At 36.9% G+C, this 24,492-nt stretch overlaps 1 protein-coding gene across 2 annotated transcripts in view; it reads left to right on the top strand.

The window, feature by feature from the left end:
- Positions 1 to 24,492, top strand: part of LOC129763284 (uncharacterized) — a 356,409-nt gene that overhangs the window by 319,492 nt on the left and 12,425 nt on the right. For both annotated transcript variants that reach the window (XM_055762194.1, XM_055762185.1), the window contains one exon: positions 17,482 to 17,710. In XM_055762194.1, the coding sequence (XP_055618169.1) occupies positions 17,482 to 17,710 (229 nt within the window). The remainder of the gene's footprint in view (positions 1 to 17,481; positions 17,711 to 24,492) is intronic.

Here is a 24,492-nt window from a genome sequence, read left to right as displayed (position 1 = left end):
TGTTTAGCTTGCATTTTAGTACTCGATTTGAAATATTGAGCAGATGCAAATGATACAAAGTTGCCACAAAGTGCGTTAATTGTCTTATGTTTTGTCGAAAACAGGATATTTCATCACAATATTGTTATATTCAAGTTGCCATATGGATCCGATTAGTGTTTCAGGATCAGAACATGAATCCGTATAGAATAAGTTGCGTGGAACTATCGTTATTCATATACACATCTACATATGCTTACTAAATCAACATTCAACGGAGCGGCAGTTTTCATGAATATTCATTGTACCATTATCGTAAGTTTTCCTTCTGCAATATTTATAGCACCATGTCAATTCGCACAACAATTCGGGATAACAGGGGTACCAAACCAACAAGACAACTTTATTTTCGATTTACATTCAACATATTGAATAATCACAGCGACGGCAAAAGTTTAGTTTACCTCTCATTGCTCAACATCCTTATTATGCTTTTGCCTTTTCTCTCGCTTGTCCTCGCCATACGGATAAGCTAGGACTCTATAAATACCAGCTCCGGGGAAAATTCAGTTTGCGTAACGTGTCCGATAAAATTTATTGCGGATAAACTATTCTGCGAGTCACTTATTGTGATGGTGAGACCTGCCAAGTCGCCGCTCGGTATAAAGTTGTACTCCCGCGCTTCCCGAGCAAAATTTGAGCAGAATGTATCCGGAAAGCAGGAAAACATAAATTTCATCTCCGCCATTTAACCACTGTCATTGTCTCCTGTCCTAATCTTGACATGCCAGTAGCCGGTCCCCTTCAGTGTGACATTCAGGGGGGCGTTCATCCGAGAAGTTGGCTTAAAGGAAGAAGGCCGGTCGTCCAGCTGCTTTGCACCGAACCTTCCTGAGACTGTTGTTGTGCGTCATTTCGGATAGAGCGACAATTTATTCAGCAGTGAGTACAGTCCAAATGGGCATTGCTGAAACTGTAAATTTTGTTCATCAAATTATTTGGCAAACAGCCGGTCGCTTGTCGCACTTTACATCGCTTCTTCTTGTCGGTTCTTCCGATGCTGTTTGAGCAACACCCCCAATCGTCAACCGAGGGGTCCAACAACTATGTTTTTATTCTGTAAACGAATAACTATTTCTCGTTTATAAGTTTGGTTCCCTTTTGGTATCCCCTTTGTCCACTCAACCCACGTGAAAGAGAAATAAAACAGAGATGAATGAAAATGGCTTTTGCCTTCCGACTCCGTAGTATCTAGTTTTGTTGTTGCATGTTGTTTGTATACTTTAACGCCTTTTTCGGCCTAAGAAAGTTCCTGGTCGGCAGGATTACGTGTCACATAAATCTGGTACAATTTAACTTTTGCGAAATTTGAGGTTTCTACTTTTGGCAGGTGACAGATAAAAGAAAAGTCCTTGCTGTACGAGGGGAGGTTCATATTGTATTTGTAGTTGACACCGTAAAACTATTTCTGGCACCGTATTTCGCTTGTTTGTTTTTCCTTCCGGTGTATTTGCGATGCCACTGAAGGCGCCTCCAGAGACGTTATTTGCAGATCTACAATCTGTTGCAGTTCGCAATACTGACATGATTATGAATTAGATATGATTTATCATTTTATGATTAGGACAGAGCTGCGATTTGTCATGAGAATCAAATGATGGTACTCAGGCAAAGATAATCAACAAATTTTGTACCTCGATTGTCTTTGGTGACCATCCCAAAGCCAGTTCAATAGCGTGAGAAGAATATCATCACAACAGTAACACACGTTGAGCTTCAGGTTGACAGTAAAAAAAACTGAGCTCCTTAGTGAGTGCCCTGTTGCTGGAATGTGAGAATTGGCCTAGACTCGAAATGGTTTTGTGCAGCGTTGCCAATGTTCCAGTTTAAACTGGATTCTTCCAGTTTTGCAATGCTTTTTGAACTACCGTTTCAACCACAACTGGTGTTATGTACATAGCAAGAAATCTTACCCAAAATAATTCATTGAGCCCACGTTCTTTGCTGGTTTTGAATTGATATAAACATCAGATGTTATAGGTTCTCCAAATGAGTTCAGAAAATCATAGAATCAATATGCTCCATTGGACCTTGCTTCCGAGTATTTTTTAATTCGCTAGTTGGTCTTTGCTAGTCTTTGAATGTAACACTCAAAAAATGAAGGCACAGTATAAATGTTTTTAGTTTTGCAGTTTGTTTAACAAACGTGTTCGTTTAAAAATATATAGAAAAATATATACAAATATAAAGTGAATTACATCACATCTACTATTTAAGGAAGTTGATGATACTTTTATTTTCTAGCATCAATCCAATTGCAGTAATCCTAATTATTATTATGGCCGCACTAAAAGACATGAAAAACAACAAGAAAAACGCTTACTTTGAAATTTGTGAACTATTGCATTATTATTTCAGCCATTCCATACCAATCTGATACAGTGGTTTCCAGATTTTCGTGAAAATTGGTAGCGTGTTTTCGATATGGTAAAACATTGAACCTGTATTTTTTTTGGGTGATTTGATTTTTTTGCACTTTTCCCAAAACTTTTATCAAAAACTCATAACTTCTGAACCACTAAGCCGATTCAGATGATCGACACATCAAAATAAAGTCTTTTTTGGGAAAACATCAAACTTGAAATTTGAATTTTGTTTTCGTAATTATTAATTGTATCCATTTTTCATAGTTTATATGGTCTCGGGACGAACGGCGCTATAATTTTCTGTATTTTTTTTTTTTTTGAAAACTGAGGATTTTTTACACAATTTCATTTTTTACTCAAAATGAGATGTGTCCTTTTTTTTCTTTTTTGAGTTATATATATATTTTATTCAATTTTCAGTTCGTAATTCTATCCCATTCGCCGTGTTTATCATGATGATGCTAACATTAATAACATTATATACGAACCTCCCACCTTATATATGACGTTTTAGAGACATCTTAACATTATGTTAAATTTTTAGAGCGTAAACCATCTGTCAATTTTTTCACTGTTTACATTTTCTTGCCACAAATCGTAGCCACTTTTTTCTCTCATGTTCCACTTCTCTTCTCTGCCACAACCATCACTCTCATTAAGCAAAGTTGTAAACAGAGCGATCGGTAGTGAAAGGCATTGGAACAGACCATCATTAAGTCAGATGTCAGAAACAAATGAGTGTGTATCACAGCTAAGAATTCGGATCACAGCTAAGAATTCGGATCACACGTGCCGTGAGAGGAATTGAGTGGCTATGGATGGGTTTTTGTGACATTGATGGATTGCAGCACTGGATTAGGATGCGAAAATGCACAAGGAGAGGGCTTTTGCGTGTGGCGAACGAATGGTCCAGAAGCAACCCCCTAAATTGTAATGGTCGGGAAACACTTAGAATATAAATTTTTTTATGACTTAAGTATAGATTTATACGGTAAGAGAAATTAGGGCAAATGGTCACTCTAAGGGATATCCCCATTTCATGCGTTCACATCGCCACAATCACTTGTTTTTCGAAGTATATTGTAGCTCAACTTATTGTTGTTCAACAATGTAATTTCTATGCGAATTAATCGCTGAAATTAAAACAAAATATCTGTTCTCTTTCCCTAGAATATGTGAACAGTCATCCAAACTGATGATTGTCCAAGATATCAGGTCGAAATAAATACGAAGCGCACAACACTACTACCGATTAGCTACGGAGGGAGCGAGTTCTGTTCTTATTACCTAGTTTTCTATTCATCCTAAGAGAAGGGGGCTCAGTTAAGGTTCCTCCGCCTCCCTAAGGACCAAAGGACCAACGTACCTCCGTACCTCAGGACACCTTCCCCTATTGTATTGTCATATTCTTGCTTTGTGCGCAAAAAGTCTTAAATGTGCTTTGCATCTTGAAAAAAATTATTTATTAATACATGCTTCGAAACCTAAACCTCATCAAATGGTAAATTCCACCCGTTCAACATGTCACAGTCAATGAAAACCTCTTTGCAAGAGTCAACCATTATTGTATGTCTGGAGCCGTCACTGAAACAAAGTAAACGTATCTAGGATTATAAGTGTTGAATAACAGAACCAGATCCCATTATTCACACATAAATACACGTTCAAACGTCGCTTGACAATCTCAAAACACAGCTTCCCCGATCCTTCTCGGTTAGCGAAGCGGAACTTACTCACAAACTTCAAGCCAAAACAATGTAAGCTTTTTATACGCTATTGGCGTGTGACATACCCTTCGGGGGAAAGCAACAACCTGCCTCATGAAGACAATATCTCCTCGGAATTCGAAATGGGGTAAAACTTTGTATCGTTACTAATTTATCGGGAAGCCGCCTAGCTCGTAATTCTTGTACGATTTTCGGGACTTCACATCTCAAAGGCTTTGTGCTCTGTCTTGCGGTGAAAAGTTACACAATGAAGAGCATGTGACTATATGTGACGTATGTCATCCTTTCTACTCTCCAATGGGGCACAGGAGTGGTTTCAGAGGATCTCATATTTCAGACAATTGCCAACGGTTAAAAAAACAATATCACTTATTAATAACACTTCACTTCTGATTATTTACTTATCCCTCGTTAAGTGTCGCAAAAGTTCACGAACGATTCCATCACCTTCCGGTCTCAATAACATTAAGTGTTTTTCCTAATTCAGAGCAACCTCGGCTCAGAACTTAGTCCTCGAAATATCCGCTAAAGCAATCGAAAGTTACCCTTCCAAAATGGCGTGTTCGCAGCAAACAGCACGTAAACCGGTAGTAGGAAGTAAAGTGTCGTAAAAAAGTTGATTTTATGTCGACAAACTTTTAACAATATGACTTTTCTTTCGCTGCTGTTTACGCGCTTGTGTTTTTCATTCTTGTTGCTTTATTCGTTACGTCATTCCGGAAAAGTGGTCTGAGCTGGAAGAAAGATGAGCGAATTCCGCGGTCTTCGCTTCCAGCACCTTACGATACAGTTTTTTAATCGTTGTCGCCAAATTGTTATGTCCTAGTATTCTGGACAGAGCTATATAAAAGCGTGTTATTCGTTATGTGGAGCGCTGCAAAAGAGACCTTATTCGACAACTCTCCCGTGCGTCTGAACTCGTCGTATAGTATATTTTCCCTGTAACTTAACTCATTTACATTCTATTAGCTGACCCGGCAAACTACTTCCAGTCCAGAATGGATTTTTTGTTATCAATAGTTTCAAACACTCACGTCTGCTTACTAAATGAACGATCATGGGTCCAATCGCAGAACTGTTCATTGATTGATCTTCCAATCTTCCTTTACAATTTCCTTTTACTATAAATTTTCTAGTTCTTCTACCAAATCTCGTCAGATTATTTTCAAACATAATTCTCATTCGAGATTTTCCAATCACTTGCAAATGACATGTTTCTTCGTTACATGGAATACCTGTTTGATACAGAAAATACAATAAAATAATATAATCATCGGACGATTCCTGCCTCGAGTGTTGCTCTTACCAACACATTTGGCGATCCGTTTTTATTGATATAGTTATAAGAAATAGGAGTGCGTATTACACCTGAAGTCCGTTTCCACTTTCGAACAAAGACTAATTTCTTTACGCAAACATCAAAATAACTAACAACGCTTGTCACGATGTAAGTGTAGAACTTATGGGATTCTCCAAATTTACTAATTTTCCTTCAGAATTTTCCGAAAATTTTCAATTGTAATGTTTGGTTGAAATATGTGTAATATTTTGATGGGACCCGCCTCCCCATTCCAGATGAGGGAGCGGTGTCAAATCATCATAAAAATATTTCTCGTACCCAAAAAAACACTCCATTTGCTTGATTAGTTCTCGAGTTTTGCAGACATTTGTGTTTCATTTGTATGACATTTGTATGGCCCGTATTCTGATAAAAAATATACATGGAATTAGGTACCTGATTCGGAATATTTCTGGAAGTGATAGGGGATCATATTTGATGGAAAAATCCTTCTACGCATATGGTCAATTCTCAACAAGGACAGAGATGTTGAACTTTTCTTGAGCCTAATTTTATGTTTTGAACTGACTCTCATTTAGAAAGTACACTACTGAGAATAATTATGCTGCTCATTTGAAAGATAAGAATATTTTGCGTAGAATGCAGTTGTAAGGTAAAAGAGGCAAAGAAAAAAAATTTCATGGGTTTTTTTATAATTTTTTTCCAAAAATCTATATATATATATATATATATATATATATATATATATATATATATATATATATATATATATATATATATATATATATATATATATATATATATATATATATATATATATATATATATATATATATATATATATATATATATATATATATATATATACAAATTGATTTCTGTCTGTCTGTCTGTCTGATTCTTATGGACTCGGAAACTACTGAACCGATCGACATGAAAATTGGTATGAAGGGGTTTTTGGGGCCGGGGAAGGTTTTCATGATAGTTTGAGACCCCTCCCCCCTCTCAAAGGGAGGCTGCCATAAAAATGAAACACAAATTTCTGCATTACTCGAGAATTAATCAAGCAAACGAAACCAAATTTGGCATGTGAAGGTTTTTGGGGCGCAATAAATGTTTTTACGGTGGTTAGATACTCCTCCCCCTCTCTTAGGGTGGGCTGTCATACAAATAAAAAACAAATTTCTGCATAACTCGAAAACTAATCAAGCAACTGGAGCCAAATTTAGCATGTGAAGATTTTAGGAGGCACGAAACGCTTCTATGGTGAATGGACACTCATCCCCCTCTCTAAGGGTAGAAGAGGGGAGGGGTCTGTCTTTATTCTATCATATTTTCTGTATCAAACATTTATTCCATGTAACGGAGACACATGTTATTTGCAAGTGGTTGAAAAATCTTGAACGAGAATTGTGTCTGAAAATAATCTTATATTATAATGATGAGTTTTGGTTGAAGTACTAGGAATTTCTTAGTAAACGGTAAATTCAACGGGGTCGATTAGAAGATCAATCAATGAACAGTTCTGCGATTGGACTCATGAACCTGCGCTTAGTAAGAAAACGTGAATGTTTGAAGGTATTGATAACAAAAACAAATTATGGGCGGGACGAAGTTTGCTGGGTCAGCTAGTGCATTATAAACTGGATCGCTTCTATCAACAAAGTTAAGCCTCTCCAAGCACTCTACAATTCCTTCTTGACTCGTTTCTGATATGGTCGCATTTCTACTTCATGTTGAAAATACAGGGTTTTCCAACTTTAAATTCCGAAAGTAAATTGAAACAAAACACACTTAGAATTCGAATTTCGATGAAACTTTTATTTCAAATTAAAGTTTGGTTTATGCCATTATGTGTGAAATACAACATCATTCAAATGTCGGTCGTGTTGTGTGGCACGTGGCGCCGTCCTGTTGAAACCACATGTCATCCGTATCCATATCTTCAATTTGTGGCAAAAAAAATCGGTTAACATGCGGCCATAGCGCTTACCATTCACAGTTCCCGTCTCGCCGTCCTCATTTTCAAAGAAATACGGCCCGATGACTCCATCAGACCATAATGCGCACCAAACAGTGACTTTTGGCGGATACAATGGCCTCTCAACAATCACGTGTGGATTTTCTGAGCCCCATATACGGAAATTTTGGGTGTTCACATAGCCACCGAGCTCGAAATGTGCCTCATCGCTGAAGAAAATTTGATGCGAAAATTCAGCATTTTGCTGCTGTTGTTCGTTCACCCAATCGACGTATGCCCGACGCATTCCATGGTCACCACGCTCTAATTTTTGTACCAGTTGGACTTTATATGGATGTAGGTGCAAGTCTAAATGCAAAATTCGCCACAATGATGTGTTTGACAAGCCCAATTGCTGAGCACGCCGTGGAATCGAAACATTCGGGTCATCCTCCACACTGGCAGCAACAGCAGCAATATTTTCGGCCGAACTCACATTACGATGATGCACAGGTTTCACAATATCCGCTACGGATCCAGTTTGTTCGAATTTACGCACTACATTAGCGATTGTGTGCTCTGTAGGCCGTCCATGACGACCATAATCCGTCCGTAATGCTCGAAAAACATTTGCCGATTTTTCATAATTTTTTATAGTATAATTTAACAAAATTAACACGTTGTGCGATGCTAACACGATCCATATTGTAAAATGGCAGACATTCAACTAACGATATGACGCTTTGGTTGACAGCTATGTAAACGGTTGTCAGCGCAGGGCTGTATACTTTCGGAAGCCCGAAATGGAAAACCCTGTACAAACAAAAAATCTCCAATTAAGACATGGCAAAATGGAAATAAAGCTGGCAGTTAAAGCTTTTCTTAAAAAGAAAATTGAAATCTGTTCAGAAATGTTTTTTATCCCTTTTTGTTTAATTATTTGGGTTCATTAGCATTTTAGCTGTAACAGAGCCGGGTTTCAAGCGTGTATTTGTTACATGTTTAGATTTCTATAAATCGCAAATTACACAGTAGTTAGTAGCCATTTAGGTGTAAGAGTATTTTTCCTGTTCACCCATTGTTCAGCAGACCGGACAGAGGATACAGTTGATATTGATCATTGTTGGGCTATTATTAGCAAGCACGCGAACGCACAACCAATGGGGCTACGGAAACCCCCAAGTTCAGAAATGTTAACAGATAGCAAAAATCAATCCCCTAGTATTTATTATGGCCCTCTTTGGCGCCCAGCACTTCTCTCGCCTCTGCGCTTAATTTTTGGTCACTGTAGACGGAAGTGCCTCCCAGATCTCCGTAATCACCGTTTTGAGCTCCGCTTTGTTTCCTGGATTTTTATTCTTCAGATGGTTCTTGATTTCCCACCAGAGATACTCAATAGTGTTCAAATCCGGTGATTGCGGAGGTATTTTGAGTTGATTGGGACATTATAGAGCAGGTATTCCTCCACGATGAGGTCAATTTGCTTCGGGTCATTATTGTGTTGAAGGTAATAAATAATCACGAGTGAGACCCAATTTCTGAACGGGAGAGTGCAGGTTACGTTTCAGGTAGATCAATTAAACCATCTTGTCCATCGCCGAATCGATCAACTCCATGGTTCCAGTTCCAGAAGCCGCCAACGTACCAAACATCATCTGACTACCGCCGCCATGTTTTTCTTCTTCTTCTTCTTCTTGAATGGCGTTAACGTTCCCTTTGGAATTTTTACCGTCTTAACGTATGCATTCACTAGCGTCATTTGTTATTACCAAGTCGAGATTTCTTAAGCCAAATAACACACCTTGAATGAATTCCGAGGGGCAAGCTCTTGAATACGCGTGACCACAGTACAAGTCGAAGGAAATTTCTTTGACGAAAAATCCCCCGACTAGAACTAGAATCGACCCCAAACACCCGGCATGATAATATGAGACGCTAACCACTCGGCCACCATGTTTTACTGCGGGAACCAAATGCTTAACCTGAAGCACCGATCCTGGTTTCCTCCACACCATCTGTCTTCCATCCGATTTATAGAGATTGGTTTCCGTTCATTTTTATAAAAGACCTTGTTCCAGAACTCCTTAGCAAACTGTAGTCGTTTTTTTCATATTGACCTTTGAGAAGATATACTTTTCACGACCAACACGTCCTCTCAGATTGTTCCTGTATACCGCTTTTCGAACAGTGTCTGCACTAACAGGTCTTCCAATGATGCTAACTACTTTGGTAGTCAAATTAGGAATGTTTGTTTTAGGGTTCTTTCGCAATGTTCGCACAATTACTCGCTCATCATCAGAAGATAGGTGAACTTGTTCGCGTCCTCTACCTGGGAGATTTTCCAAAGCTCCTTCGTATTTCGACTTGCTTATGATTTTCTTTACTGTAGAGTGGGTTCTTCCGACAGCAGCTGCTTCAATTTTTTGGAATAAATAATTAGCAAAAAAAACTTTTCGCGAAATTTTCTTGCGCGCATAGTTAGTTAAATGTGGGTGTTATTAACCCTTTGCGGTCGTATTAAATTTGAACATGGGTATCGTACTGGTCGTAATTATTTTTACTTGAAAAAGCAGTGATGTATAACTTTGTTTAATTATATGCAGTGTATTAATAACTTGTGAGATTATGAAAGATGAACATGATTAACTTTTTTGTAAACTTTAGGTAAGAATTCACTAAACATGTATTTCAATGTGTTACTTTCATATACAAAATATGTGTAAAAAATTTTCTTCGTGTGATATCTTTCGAAACAATGCCTAAAATACATCCTTGGTTTTCGCATATATCACAAAAAAAATAATTTGGTGTCTTCCGCCTTTAATTTTTCAGTTTGAACATACAGAACAATGCTCTTTAGATCTACACATTGCCACAATGCATGAAATTTTGCATTGAGTCTTTCCTCAAGCATGGGTAACAACTTTTATTTATACTGAGTACCGTTATTTATTATTCATAGGAGCATCGTTTCAATTCTTGAACAAGTTCACTAGACATTAAAATTCGTTTATAAAAAGTGTGAACTGATAAATTGTTGCGTAAAGTATAAGATTAGCATAGTTCCTTGCTGTGGTGGCTGAGAGCAGACAAACGACCAGAACGGTAAAAAAGGTATGGTTGCTGAGAGCAGACACGCGACCCCAAAGAGTTAATATGCATTAAAAGAAGAAATGTACTCAAAATATTTTGTACCAAATGAATGGAGAGTATACTCAAGTAGCATGTGTATACTCAATTTTGGAATAGACTGTAAATGGATCTTGGGAGAAACCAAAGAGCAATACAAATAACTTTTCGGGCAAGGTTAGTAAAAAATCAATGAGTCGTGTGTTTTCTATTTTTTTTCCCGCGAGCATTTTGGGAGCCATCTAGACACTCAAAAAAAATATTGAAAATATGTTCGATAGGCTGTTAGTCCCTCTGGAACTTCCCCGAACTATTGCGGAAAAAGTTTCGTATTGCGCTGACGACTTAGGCAGCTCACAGAATGTTGCAATAAGCAACTAGCAAGCTGCAATACGCAATATGCAACAGGCAACATATTTTGTTATGCTTCGCATATCAAAGCAATAAAAATGCCTCACATTATGCAAACAATCTGCTTAACGAACGAAACTTGCCAATTTATGGACTATAAGTTGCTTTTCAACCAACACGTTGTGTTGCTAGCGATATGTGTTGCTCTACAAAGGCGATAGCGATATCGTATTGCGTCGGTGTGTGAAATCAACAAAAATGAACACCTTCGTCGCCCAGAGCGATTTGGTCGAGTTTCTCGAGAAATAAGCGGGCAACGATAATAATGAATTCGGGTTCGATTCAGGACTACTTTTCTGTTGAATCCGAAAGTAACCGACTGCTGATTAGGAAACATATAAAAATAAGTTGTCAGTCAATTATACAGTGTTGGAAATTATAATAAAAAATTAAATTCAACCAAACGTACTTGCTTTATATACTATATTCGATGGCGATGAATAACTACAATTTTATTGGATAATGTAAAACATTCTGTTCAATCAATTGCGAAGATTCTGTGAATATATCAAACTGCGAACATATGTCACATTTGTGGGAAAATAATCGTCATGAACTATATCACATTTGGCAACTTCGATTTTTCACGTAATTCGTTTTCATCTTTCTTTGCACTTGGTAGTTAAATAGCTAAAAGAAGAAGCAAGTTGCAAGTTTTTTTTCGGAGAATGAGAATAATAATTGCGCAACGCGTAGAAGCCCCTGTTTTTTTTCCAAAAAACAATATGTTTATTATGTATATTTTTTCAGGTACACATGTGTTTTTTTCATCCTTAAAATGTTCACCGGACGACGTAATAGTAAATCTGAAAGCGAGGAAAATAGTAATGACGAAATAGTGCGAAGCGTTAGAAGAAAAGTTTCGAGTATTATCTCATCGAGTTCCGATTAGGATATTGAGGAACTATATGCAAGTGAAGACCTTGACGATATGTTAGAAGAACTTACTATAGACGACATAAAGATTTTGATTTTTCAACAGTACATTTAAAATGTGATTTTCACAAATAAGTATGTCAAGCCATTTCGTTTGATACCCATATTGATGAATTGAAAAAAAAAGTCACATTTTGTGATGGCGGTCGTTTTGGATTTACATTTTTCATAAATAACTGTGTTCTACTAGTCAAGCCCTTTTATTCGATACCAATATTGATGGGGTTTTGATATAATATGTAGACCCCCATTTTGTAGCGGCCGCCATCTTGGATTTTCAAGATCATAGAATACCCAGTTTTATAACAACAGCAGAGATAAAGGCGTGCTTCAAATTTCAAATCAATCGGTCAACAGGAAGGAGGTTAAATTTCTATTGATGTGGGACAACCCTGAACAATGGTGTTAAGCTGGGAAATCAACCCATCAGTAGATGTCAACGAGTAAGAGACTTTGGTCTTAGATTCAAAACTAACCTTCGTTGATCATTACAATACAATCCATGTAGCAAATAATATGTTGAGCTTCATCAAACGCTTAAGTTACCATTTCCACGATCCGTACACAATAAAAACATTGTATATTACATACGTCAGATCAATTCTTGAATACTGTAGTATTGTATGGTCTCCCTACATTACTTCACACGAAGACGGGATTGGATCTGTACAAAAACAATTTTTATTATTTGCACTTCGTAAACTATGCTGGTCTTCATACCATCTCCCTCCATATGAAGCACGTTGCATGCTAATCAATATGAAAAGCTTAAAAGAACGTCGGAACTCTGCCATGATTCTATTTATTATTGACATCATATCACAACGAGTGGACTCAGAAGAAATATTAGGAAACCTAAATTTTTACGCACCGATTAGGCACCTGAGAAGCCCTAACATTTTCTACATAGCATATTTAGTCTACGCTGGTTTGACGAAATAAATAAATAAATAAATAAAAAATTTGTTGTTAAAATCGTCTTTTGAATTAAACGGATAAATTATCCAGCCAGCTCCCTTTAGTTTTTTTTTTTTGATTTTAAGTAAGAAGTTTTAAGTAGTATTAAGAATGTATTAGTCTACAATTTTGATTGACGACAATGAATAAATAAATAAACATACAAGCATAAATAAAACCGTTTAAAAGTATAGTATAAAAACTATGGATGGGTTATACCTATGATATAACCGCAAGGTTGACGTAGGACTAACGTTGACTTAGTAATCAATTACATCTCTTCAATTAGCAGTAATCCCACCTCGGATGATCCTCATTGGGTACGATATCGCCGCTGTTTAGAGCTATCTTTTGTGTGTATTGATTAAATTATTGATTAAAGTAGTGAATGAATGAAACTATTTACGAATTCAATTGCAAACAAATCCCAATGTATTGCATTATTCATGAATTATGGTAGTAGTTATCGCAGCAAATACTTATCAACTTTTTGCCTGATCATCAAACAGTATACGTAGAAGTTCAGTGAGCTGGCGACATGAAGGGATATCTTCCAATGCAGTCTTGAATCATCGAGCCAAAGCGTTGCATTTGTATCCGCTTTTGTGGACCGTGTTAGCAAAACGAATTCCGGAGTGTAAAAATGCATTGGGGTATGTAAGTATTGCCGACTTGAATGTATCTGCAACGCCAATTTTCCCAACTTCTTGGTTTCGGAATTTATATTCCGGTTTGCAAAAATGCAAGCGAGTACAGAAGTACCCGAAGTTTGCATCTATTTTGCAATGTCGATTTCCCCAGGCTCCATCTTTTTGAAATCTGTGTTAGGGAAACATTCCAATTTTCAAAAACGCAAACGAGTACAAAAGTTCCTGCTGCTTGCATCTAATTTGCTATGCCGATTTCCACAGGCTCCGTGGTTTTGAAGTCTGTGTTAGGGAAACATTCCGATTTCCAGAAACGCAAGCGAGTACAAAAGTACTCGCAGCTTGTATTTATTTTGCAATGGCGATTTCCTCAGGCTCCATCGTTTAGAAGTCTGTGTTAGGGAAACATCAATCCATTCCAGGGATCGTACCTCAATCGTTGCACAATCATTACTGAGTGGATTTCCGAGCGGCACTCGTTTATATACCGGTTGTTGTGATTTCAATAGCCTGTTTTGAAAGCAATTTTAGGGCTATTGAAAAACGTTTTTGGATCAAAATGTAACAAGCATATAACGCGTAGACATTCTATCTTTCGAATGAAGTGTTTATCATAACATTTCGTTAAGTTGTTTAGGTGCTATTAACAATCGAAATCTCGTTCTCCAGCGTAACACTTTCGTTTTCGAAACTTTGAACTTACACCCCAGTATAGAAATGAAAGACGTAGCCCTACGTCAAAACTATATTTTTATGTTTTCGATTTTTTGATTATTCTACATAACCAATAATTACATTTAGTTGCCTATTCTATCAAATCCTATTCAAATTGAACCAGAAAAGTGTCACCCAGATCTGGGTGACGGGGCGATCAAGGTGGTAAATGGAACAACCCATTGGCGATACAGGGAAACTTCGATATAACGTACCCTCGATATAACGTCACTCGATATAACGTACATTTTACCTCGATATAACGTACACATTTCTAGAGTGTAAAGGAAATTTTTTTTCTGATAGAACAATGAATTATATGTATTGTGATGCTAAAACAAGTATTGTACCTTCAATCAATCCCGAAATACAGCTGGTTTTGTGATCCCGGTTTCTAAATGAATCAAGCTTTAATCAACAGTACGAAGGAAAACATCATGAGAAAGGCTGGCTTCGTCTTCTGATTGAAGCTATTCATTAACTTTACTAAAACAGCAACACAATAATGTATTGTAGACTACGTTTGTGAGTACTTTATTATGCTTCGATATAACGTACAATTCGATACAACGTACAATTTTGAAAGTGAAATGTACGTTATATCGAAGTTTACCTGTAGTTTTGTTTATTGCATGTTGATAGTTGCTAGTTGCTTATTGCAACGGTGTGCGAGCCGACTTAACCCTTTAACGGGTAGTTGCAACTATATTGCCATCAAAAATAATTTTTTTCGCTGCACTTGGTAAATTATTTGATTACTTTAGTTAAACAAAAACTGCTAAAGTTATCTTATTGTACTCCGATTTTTTTTTGGGCTGCTAAATATGTACGATATTGATTTGGGAGACATTTTTATGTAACGAAATTCTGTTTAACCCTTTAACGGGTACTGGCAACTATATTGCCACAAACAAAAATATTCTTTTCGCTGCACTTGGAATATTATTTCAATATTTTATTTAGCCAAAATCTTCTCAAGGTATCTGTCAAAACCACGATTTTAAAGCGCCAGAAGAAAATTCTGTTTAAATTCGTTGAAAATGCAACAAGTAGAAAAGTTTTTCACTTTAAACGTACTATTTATGATCTACTGTGTTTTTTCTTTGGAACTCTATTTAAAAAAATGGTTTTTTCGCTGCACTAGAGATATTGTAAATCGGTATCGTCGCACTAAATTTATTGTTTTAATTTTTGCATAACCAAAGGCGCAATAATGTGAATTTACAAGGCGAGGTGTTTTTGAGGTTAACTGGCAGTGGCTATTTTATTGCTACCAATTTTTCCAACTGTTTCAATAGTTGAACATTTATCAAAGGTAAATATGTGTTATTGGAATTGTGTGGTTTATATTCGGATGCAGATTGTCCAGCTGTATATTGCGCGTTCCCGTGTTGCCAAACCAGATAGCCTTTATATCATCGCTAGCTAGTAAAATTTGAAACAGAACCAACTTGAATGGAATTAAAATTTATTTTATGCGCAACTCAGTTATTTCCTCAATTATGCCAGTAAAATAAGGAAAATGTTCACGTGGAGGGGTATGAAAATGACCACGCTTGTCCACGAAGGGAGAGGGGGAGTCTAAAATCGTGCTTTTTCTGTCCAAGTCTTTCGGCTTCGCTTCATTTGAACTCTCATATTTTTCATGGGATTTCAACGCAGTATTTATTGTATTTATTTTACTCACAAACCTCTTACCAAAATACTAAATAATAACGTAATACAACCCGCCAAACAGTACTCTGTAGAACAATAAACACTCAATAAAAATGTTAAATAACCCAGCCAATCGGAATGATTAATATCATTGTGGGTCTGAATACAAATTCATCTTCGGGCGTTATCACCTTATTGACTTATCAATTTAACACCGAAAAGGGACTCTCCCCCAGATCCACCTGCGGCAGGCACCACCAGGCGGCTCGAGGCACAATTTATAACTTTGTTACAAAGCCTTTCCATGGTTTCGCCTCTCTTCATTAAAACGAAACTTCTTCACACTCCGCCCATTGTTTTCTTCTGATGCTTGCGTTTCTTCGTCGCACCGCCAAGGAAACGGGGTTTCTTATTCAACCATTGCGAAACTTAAGTTTTTAACATTTATCAATGCCTTTTTCGGGAGAACTAACGGGTGGGGACGGGGGGAATCGAAAATCTGAACCTGCTTGAGTGTAGGACTAGCACAAGACCCCGTTGCCAGGGAAGATGCTCCAGGTTGGAATGAAAAATGAATGCGCCTCCAGCCGCCAGGTGAAGAAATGGTGAGAAATGTTCAAACTTATCAACAGTCATTTAGCTCACCTCACCTTGCGATGGACTGTGTGTGTGTTTGTGTGTATGTGTTTGTGGTATGGGGGAGGTTGAAATTTTGAGGAGCTACAGTTTCCATGGTCCCGAGAGTTCGACAAATAAATGCTGCCTTCGATGGCAGGTGAGCGGGAGCAGATGTGCTGAAAACCTGCTCTATTTCTTTTGTTCGTGGCTGTATACATAGATGTATAAAGGACTTGAAAAGGGCAGGAACGCGCAATAGGTGATAATAAATGGAGAAAGTTTTTTGTAAATTAGTTTTCTCATAAGTTATAGTAAAATAAATTTCTGCTCGTTAAATTAATTCTCGGATACGCTTGGGTTTTCGAACCGAACGGGTCGGAAGGTTACCTTGAAAAAACTCAAGAGCACAAGTTCATTACATTTTGAATGAATTATGTATTCGATGAGTAACTAACCGAGTCTCAGATGTCCAGGCAATAAATCAAATCAGAAAATTAATTTACAGTATATAATACTTGTCGCATCTGCCAGAAAGTGATATTCCGCGGAAGTTAATGGAACATTTTCATAATAAAGACCTTTTTCTATTGCACATTTCGTGTGTCATTCGGGTGACATATTATGCCGAACAAAAACTTAATCCAGGGGAGCAGCGGCGTAAAATAAAGATCACTCCATTTGTCTGCAAAACGATTCGCAAAATCTATCTTTCCCAAAAAATGGGGTCGGCCAAAAAACATTAGCGCGGTAATATTTCCGTCCTTCCGAGAATAAACCGTTGCGAACGCTCCGGGCAGGCACCAACAGGATCCAGAAGGACAGATCATAACATGAAAAATGTATTTAATTCATTCCCTTCGGATGGCAATCTCTGTTTGGAAAAGAAGCTGGAAGCAATGAACCGTTATCCGCTGCCCGTCGCAGAAAAAAAAATGAAATATTCATGCAGACCAACACAAGTCGTTTTCCTTCAGCTTGCGCTACAATTTTCCTTTTTTCCTTTTTCTTCCTTCTATTTTAGATTTTTTCCTCGGATCAAACGGTACGAACCACGACGGACAATCTGATGACCACGGCCGTTTCTTTGAGGCTTCATCTGCAAAGTTCGCACTTCAGCGGCGTCCAGCTGGTGGGCAGCAGTGGAAGTGGAACACTCGTTCTCAGATGTACCGCCACCATTGGGAAGCTGTACGAACAGTACACCGAGCTGGAGCTTGGCGTGCCCCAGCGGGATCCGGTTCCGGCTAGAGGTGAGACATTTACGCTAAAAGCAGTTATATCGTTGAGCGGTTGTGGGGTGCGGTTAATCGTGCGAGACCATTACAAGGGCTATCAACTCAGTGGAAGTGTTATCTTGAGACACCAATGAAAACATTTTTTTGCGTTTTTTTTTTGACGCAATAAACGATTGGTTCCGTATACAAATTCCTCGGGAGAAAGATAATCTGTATTTACATGTAACAAAATAAAAGAATCTTTAATTTTTTTTTTGAATCATATACACTCTGTCCAACTTCTATGAGACCACCCTGATTCTATTTCTTGCAACACAAACAGTAAGAATTTCAACAAGATACATTCATACATTGTTGAATGCTTAGAATAAAGTATAATTAACGTCAATTTCATTCAAAAGAGTTGTTTGTTTATTTATTTTGCTTAAATATGATAATTCCAGCTGTCCAGTTTCTATAGGACCACTTCAAAATTCATAAGTATTATCAATAAAAAAATTCAAAACGATCGGCTTATTTACAATGTTAATAATTGGTAACCTTGCCATTTCGACTAATAACCGAGAAAATTCTTGTTGGAATACTATTTACCAAATTCTGCTGAACGGATTTCTCAATATTTTTTTCTATTTTCCCGAAATGACGAACTTGAGCTCTTCAGTCGTGGTGTACCGTTTTTCCTCAGTGTAGATTCTGCGTACAAGGATCCCCCCCCTCTAAGATTTTCAAGTGAGAGAGCGAGCCAGCAGTCCAAAAAATTAAGTTTTTGGTCCTTAATCCATTGCTTAGTTTTCTTGCTGGTATGAATAGCAACATTATTTTGCTGAAATGTGAATTTTGTTTGACGATATCCACGCAAAAACGGTAGGAGAAGGGATTCCAGAACATGTGTGTTATCCTTGATTGATGTAAAAGCTATCTTGAGCTTTCCGGTTGCACAGAATCCTGCCCAAATCATGACCAAACCTCCAAACCTCCATTCCTGGTTGAGAAATACTGCTCCGTAAACCGTAACGCATCCGTAAATCACGCCAGTACTCGTTGAAACCATGAGGACCATTCAAACTGAACTTTTTTTCGTCAGTGAAGATAACCTATACATTGAAGAACATTTCGTTATGGTATATAGCAAAATGTATTCTTTTGGAAACATTATTTGTCATAAAATACCTTGTCCCACTGTCGGTTCATATGAGCTTTGGCAAAACTCAGACGCCTTCCGATGTGAAATGGTGTAAGATGAGGAGTTTTAACCTTTTAAGCTCTCTTTATGTGAGGATTTTTTACCAAAATTTGACGAATTGTCACCCGAACAGTTGAGTAGTTGAAATATTGTTTTATTTGCACATGCGATTTTGAGGTATTCGAACCTGTTCTAGCTATTTCCCGCTTATCCAGGTCAGAGAGATTTACGTGGAGCTCTCTCCTTCTTACCGTATCCTTGAGGATTCGCCAAATAATTGAGCACTACTTGATGGGATCGTCCAATCCAACGAGAAATTTCTCTGATACCAACATTTTCTTGGTGAAATGCATCGATTTGTCTTTCTTCTCTCTCCGTGAGGACTTTTCTCTTCGGCACTTATCAGATTTAATTGATCTAAACAACTAAAACAACGGAAAATGTGACTGGTCTTATAGAAACTTAACAGTTGAAAATACGAAAACATTCGTTTACGCTCAGCGCTTGCACACACACATATGAAAATCATGCAGTGTCACCAATACTACCTACACACTAGAATATAAATTGAGGCATTGTTTGTTTACAATGACCCGAAGCAGCAGGATCATCACCTGGTCTTATAGAAGTTGAACAGAGTGTAGGTTGAACTCATAAAATTCCGGACGCGAAAATCTTGTAGAGTTGAAAAATGCGCTATGTTTTTCATAACTCAGAGTAAAAGGTATTAGTGTATTCTTACTTATTTTCTTCTTACACAATTCATCATCTTCTGCACGAGCCCTGTTCCCACTTTGGCTGCCAAATTCAATTTCTTCTTGGAACCCATCTGAATGGCTTTAGTTCCGGATTCATTTCATTGGGAACCACTGTAATCACATTTTCGTTGTACCCCTGTTTGGTAGAACTTGAGTAGTGACAGCTAACCATGTCCTGCAAGAATAGGCAATCTACATCATACTACATCATAAAAGTCAGTAGTATCTTCCATAGGTCCTCCCCCTGATGATCCCAGAAGTAATGAAAGTTTAGTCTTTTGGTCACAAATTGTTTGCCAGACAAAAAAACTTTTTGGAGAATATCGCTTTCTTTATTTTTTTTTTATACTCTTCCGGGACAACCTTTCTGGTCAACCGCGAATCCAATTTTTCTCAACACTGGTCCTAATGAACTGTAATGGAGTAACTTTAATTTTTTAATATTAATATTACATTATTTACAGATTTTTATATCTACATGTCAAAGTAACTTTATAATGTAACATTATTTTGACTTTTATTTATTTATTTATTAATTTTCGTCTTTCCAGAAGGGGAAAGCCACAGAGGAAATATATTTATCCATATTACAGGCGTAAAGGGGCGTAAAAACCCCTGCCTATAATCAGTGCAATATTAAGCTTTACTGCTGTTTTGCCTCAAAAACAATTTGATAATTTGATAATTTGGCATCAATTCATAACATCTGGAAGGTCATGGTATGGTTTAATTAATAGGGGCTTCAGATTTTGGACTGGTCAGCTTGTTTACCAAATCAAAACCCTATCAGGAACTTATGAGGAGTGATCGGACGAATAGAAGATGCAGCTTACAATCAGTATGAGTCATTTGGAGAGCTTAAACGAACAGTATCCTCTGCTTAGAACGAAATACACACTACAACATGGCACAACATGGTCGTAACCGCTCCGAATGGGTTATTTGAACTGATTTAGAACTATTTAGAATTAGAAACTTATCGTAATTCATGTTAAATTGACGTTTATTTTGTGAAGCAGTGAGAGTTTTTTCCATCTGGTTTTATAGTTATGAAACACTGGAATTTTAGTTTTTTGAATGTTTCGCGCCTGAACATAACAATAAAGTTGAAATGACCAGTCATATAAATAAAGAAAGTTTTTGTATTCTGCACTATATACTTCAATTCTACCGACTTCTTACATATCTCTGGAAACTTAGAAAAAATGAGTGTTTCTATAGTTGTGAAACGCAGTGTATAAATCTTTTGTTTGAAATCTGGGTCATTGTATTGTTCCCAAAAAATAATTCACATGAATTTATTGAGTGTTCTAGCTATTTTGTTATTGACATAAGCAGGTGTATTCTGCCAAATGATATTTAGATACGTGATCTGGGAATGAACATAAGCATAGTAAAGATACTTCCTTTGCCTAAAGTGAAGCATAAAACTACATCTTCTAAGCATTCCAAGGAATTTAGTTACTTCCCCGTGGATTTTTTTTGTATTACAGTGACTTTCAACACATTTAGCTGGTTCGTCACTTTTGACTTCCTTTTTTGGAAGAATGTCCATTTTAGATTCTGCTGTATTGTTAAGCCCAAATGAGTGATAGAATTAACTCTTTCTGATTGAACATTTCCTAATTTCAATTCACTTCTTATGTTACTGAACCGATTAGCACTCGAAAGAATAATGAATTTAGTCTTAGAGGCATTAACCGTTAATCCGCTATGGGAGAACCATATATTGATTAAGTTCAAATTGTATTGCATCGACAAACATTTGGTCTGTACTGTACTGTATGCAAGAACTGCAACATCCGCATATAATTGTAGTGTTCCTCGCAGTGGCAAATCAAAGATATCATTTATGTAAACATTAAACAATAGAGGTCCTAATATGGAGCCCTGAGGCACACCATATTGAACACTACTATCTAGGCTTCTGTGACCGTTAATGTCAACAATTTGCTTTCTATTACAAATATATGACTGTATTAGATTTTGTGCCTTCCCTCGTACTCCGATCTGTTGAGTTTCAGTAGCAGAATATCGTGTGGAACACAGTCAAATGCCTCGGATGTGTCAAAAAAAATAGCTGAACAATATATTGAAAAGTGTTGTTTTTGGAACAATTATATCAGCATTATGTTTCAGAAATGTAGACGGTACCAAATCAATTCCAGCAGTCCTTGAATTTTCCATATCGCGTATATAATTATCAATTTCAATGGCAGAAGTTGGAGTCAGAAGAAGCGAATCAGAGATACTTCTATTCAAAGTACATTCTTGTTCTTGATTCACAAACTTATTCAACAATTTGATATGGAGTTCATTAGTAATAATGGAAAAGTAATTATTAAACATATTACATATATCAGTAGAGTAGTGCGAGGCAAAGGTGCGCGCCTAACTGTTGTCGCCCAATAATAAAAGCAAATGAAATTCAGTTTGCTTACCAAATTGCAGCCATTCCATGCCAAACCGATATACTGGTTCTCAGGTTTTCGTGAAGAATGGTAATTTTGTTCTTTACTGCAAAACTTTAGTCCCGCATATTTCTATTTTTACATTAAGGTGACCATTTCCATTTTAGGGTGGCCTGAAAAATCAACTTTTTCCCCTTTGTTTCCAAAAATGACTTTTTTCAAAAATTATTAACTTATGAACTACTGATCCGATTTAGATAGTCGACATATCAAATTAAAGTTAATTATCTAGTCTTCCTTGGAAAAAAGATGATGATGATGATGATGATGGCCCACCTCATACCCCTACAAAGGTTAGAGCAGGACGATTTATCTTATAGATAATATTTAACACTAAACCTACCACGAGGGGTCAAATGACCCATTTTAAACATTTAGTCAAAATTTTCTTGCAAATTACATTGCCACAACATCATTTATCTACACTACTTTTCCTAAAACACACATCGAATGTATTTTCCAGTATTTACTCCTCTCTTGTTATTTTTTTTTACTGAGAAATATATGTAATCTGCCCTAACTACCGCAATGTGTCATTTGACCCTTGCAAACATTTATCTGATATCAGAAAGATTCATATGTGTGGTTGTGATACAAAACCATTGCATTACACATTGTTTGCTATTGCTTTATATATTTTGTTGTATTTGTGAATGAATAATGAATGATCAGAATTAATTGTATTGCTGACTATCCAAGCGAACTAACAGTAACCATTCCAAGCTACAGTGCTATTTAGCGTGTCAAAAATTGTAATTTCAATATTTTGCTAATAATTTTTGTCCCAAAATGTCGAAATATACAGGAGAAATATGGTATACCATGTTTCTCAACAAAACAAAACTATTTATAGAAAGTCACTTGACCCGCTGTGGTAGGAATAGGAATACATGAAACATCGGTAACATCGGGTTTAGTATTAAAATTAAATATATCAAGAGACCAGTATTATAAATAAAACATAGCGAAATGGCTCTGTTGCAGGCATAAATATCGATTAATAGAACAGTGAAAATAGGCATAAACTGCGAAAAAAACAAATAATGTTCCTATCCATGTTGACATTGACATAGTCATAGTCTCAGGCCCAACGTTTTTTCCAAGGCATGTCAAGAAAATTTCCAATCCGGGAAGATCCTTGACTGATTGGGAATTGAACCCATTATCTAAAAGTTTCTACTTAGAACATAAGAGAGATCTGTTACAATTCAGAAATAATCGATATAACCATCTGATGAAAGATAGCTTACGACAATTCTGAATGGGCTGTCCCAATTCCAGTTTCCACTCCAGACCCTACATAAAAATTTCATTATATGTCAGTTTTCTGCCAGTGTTCATTGTTAACATTAGTCCAGGTCCACCAAACGCGCGCGTTGCACAAACTTTCGTAGACAACGCTTTTTTTAACAATCTACAATACAATAAAAAAATCATCATCATCAGTACGAACATGGCAGTTTGAGGTACCTGTGAATAAAATCAAATAAATTTTCTAATTTTAATTGCCATTGTCGCCGCTCGTTTTATTCGAGTTCTGCGACCTACTGAATATAAAGTTAAGTGTTCTTGCATCATCCGCGTTTCTAGTATTGTATCTATGAACATCATGCTTAATTTGTATGGCAGTATATAAATGAAGCATACATTTCTTCATAATTTAAGAACTAATCAAGCAAACGGAACCAAACTTGTCATGTGAAGGTTTTAGGGAGCAATAAATGATTTCATGGTGGTTTGACACTCCTTTCCCATTTCCAAAGAGAAAAGGGGGGGGGGGAGGTTACTGAACAACTCGAGAACTAATCAAACAAATGGAATCAAACTTAGTATATAGAGGTTTTAGGGATCGATAAACGTTTCTATGGTAGCTCGACATTCCTCCCCCCTCTCCCATACAAATGAAACACAAATTTCAGCATTACTCGGGAACAAATCAATCAAACGAAACCAAATTTGGGATTTGAGGGTTTTTGGGTACGAGAAATGTTTCTATGATGGTTTAAAACCCCTCAAACCTCTGGAATGGAGAGGGGGTCCTATGAAAATATTACACATATTTCAACCAAACATATTCCAACCAAACACGACAATCGAAAATTCTCGGAAAACTCTGAAGGAAAATGGGAAAATTCGCATATGTTCTACAATTACATAGTGACAATCGTTGTTAGTGCCATTGATGTTTGCGCTAACGAAATTGATCTTTGTTCGAAAGTGGAAATGGATTTTATTGTGATGAAACGAACGAATAAAAATAAATCGCCGAATGTGTTGATAAGAGCAAAACTCGAGGAAGGAATTGTCCGATTTGGGGCTGTCTTTATTCTATCATATTTTCTATATCAAACATTTATTCCATGTAACGGAGGAATTGTGAAGAAC

The sequence above is a fragment of the Toxorhynchites rutilus genome, chromosome 1 (genome assembly GCF_029784135.1).
Source record: "Toxorhynchites rutilus septentrionalis strain SRP chromosome 1, ASM2978413v1, whole genome shotgun sequence".
Lineage (NCBI taxonomy): Eukaryota > Metazoa > Arthropoda > Insecta > Diptera > Culicidae > Toxorhynchites > Toxorhynchites rutilus.
Note: the sequence above shows the minus strand (reverse complement) of the source record. Positions and strands in the feature narration are given on the sequence as shown.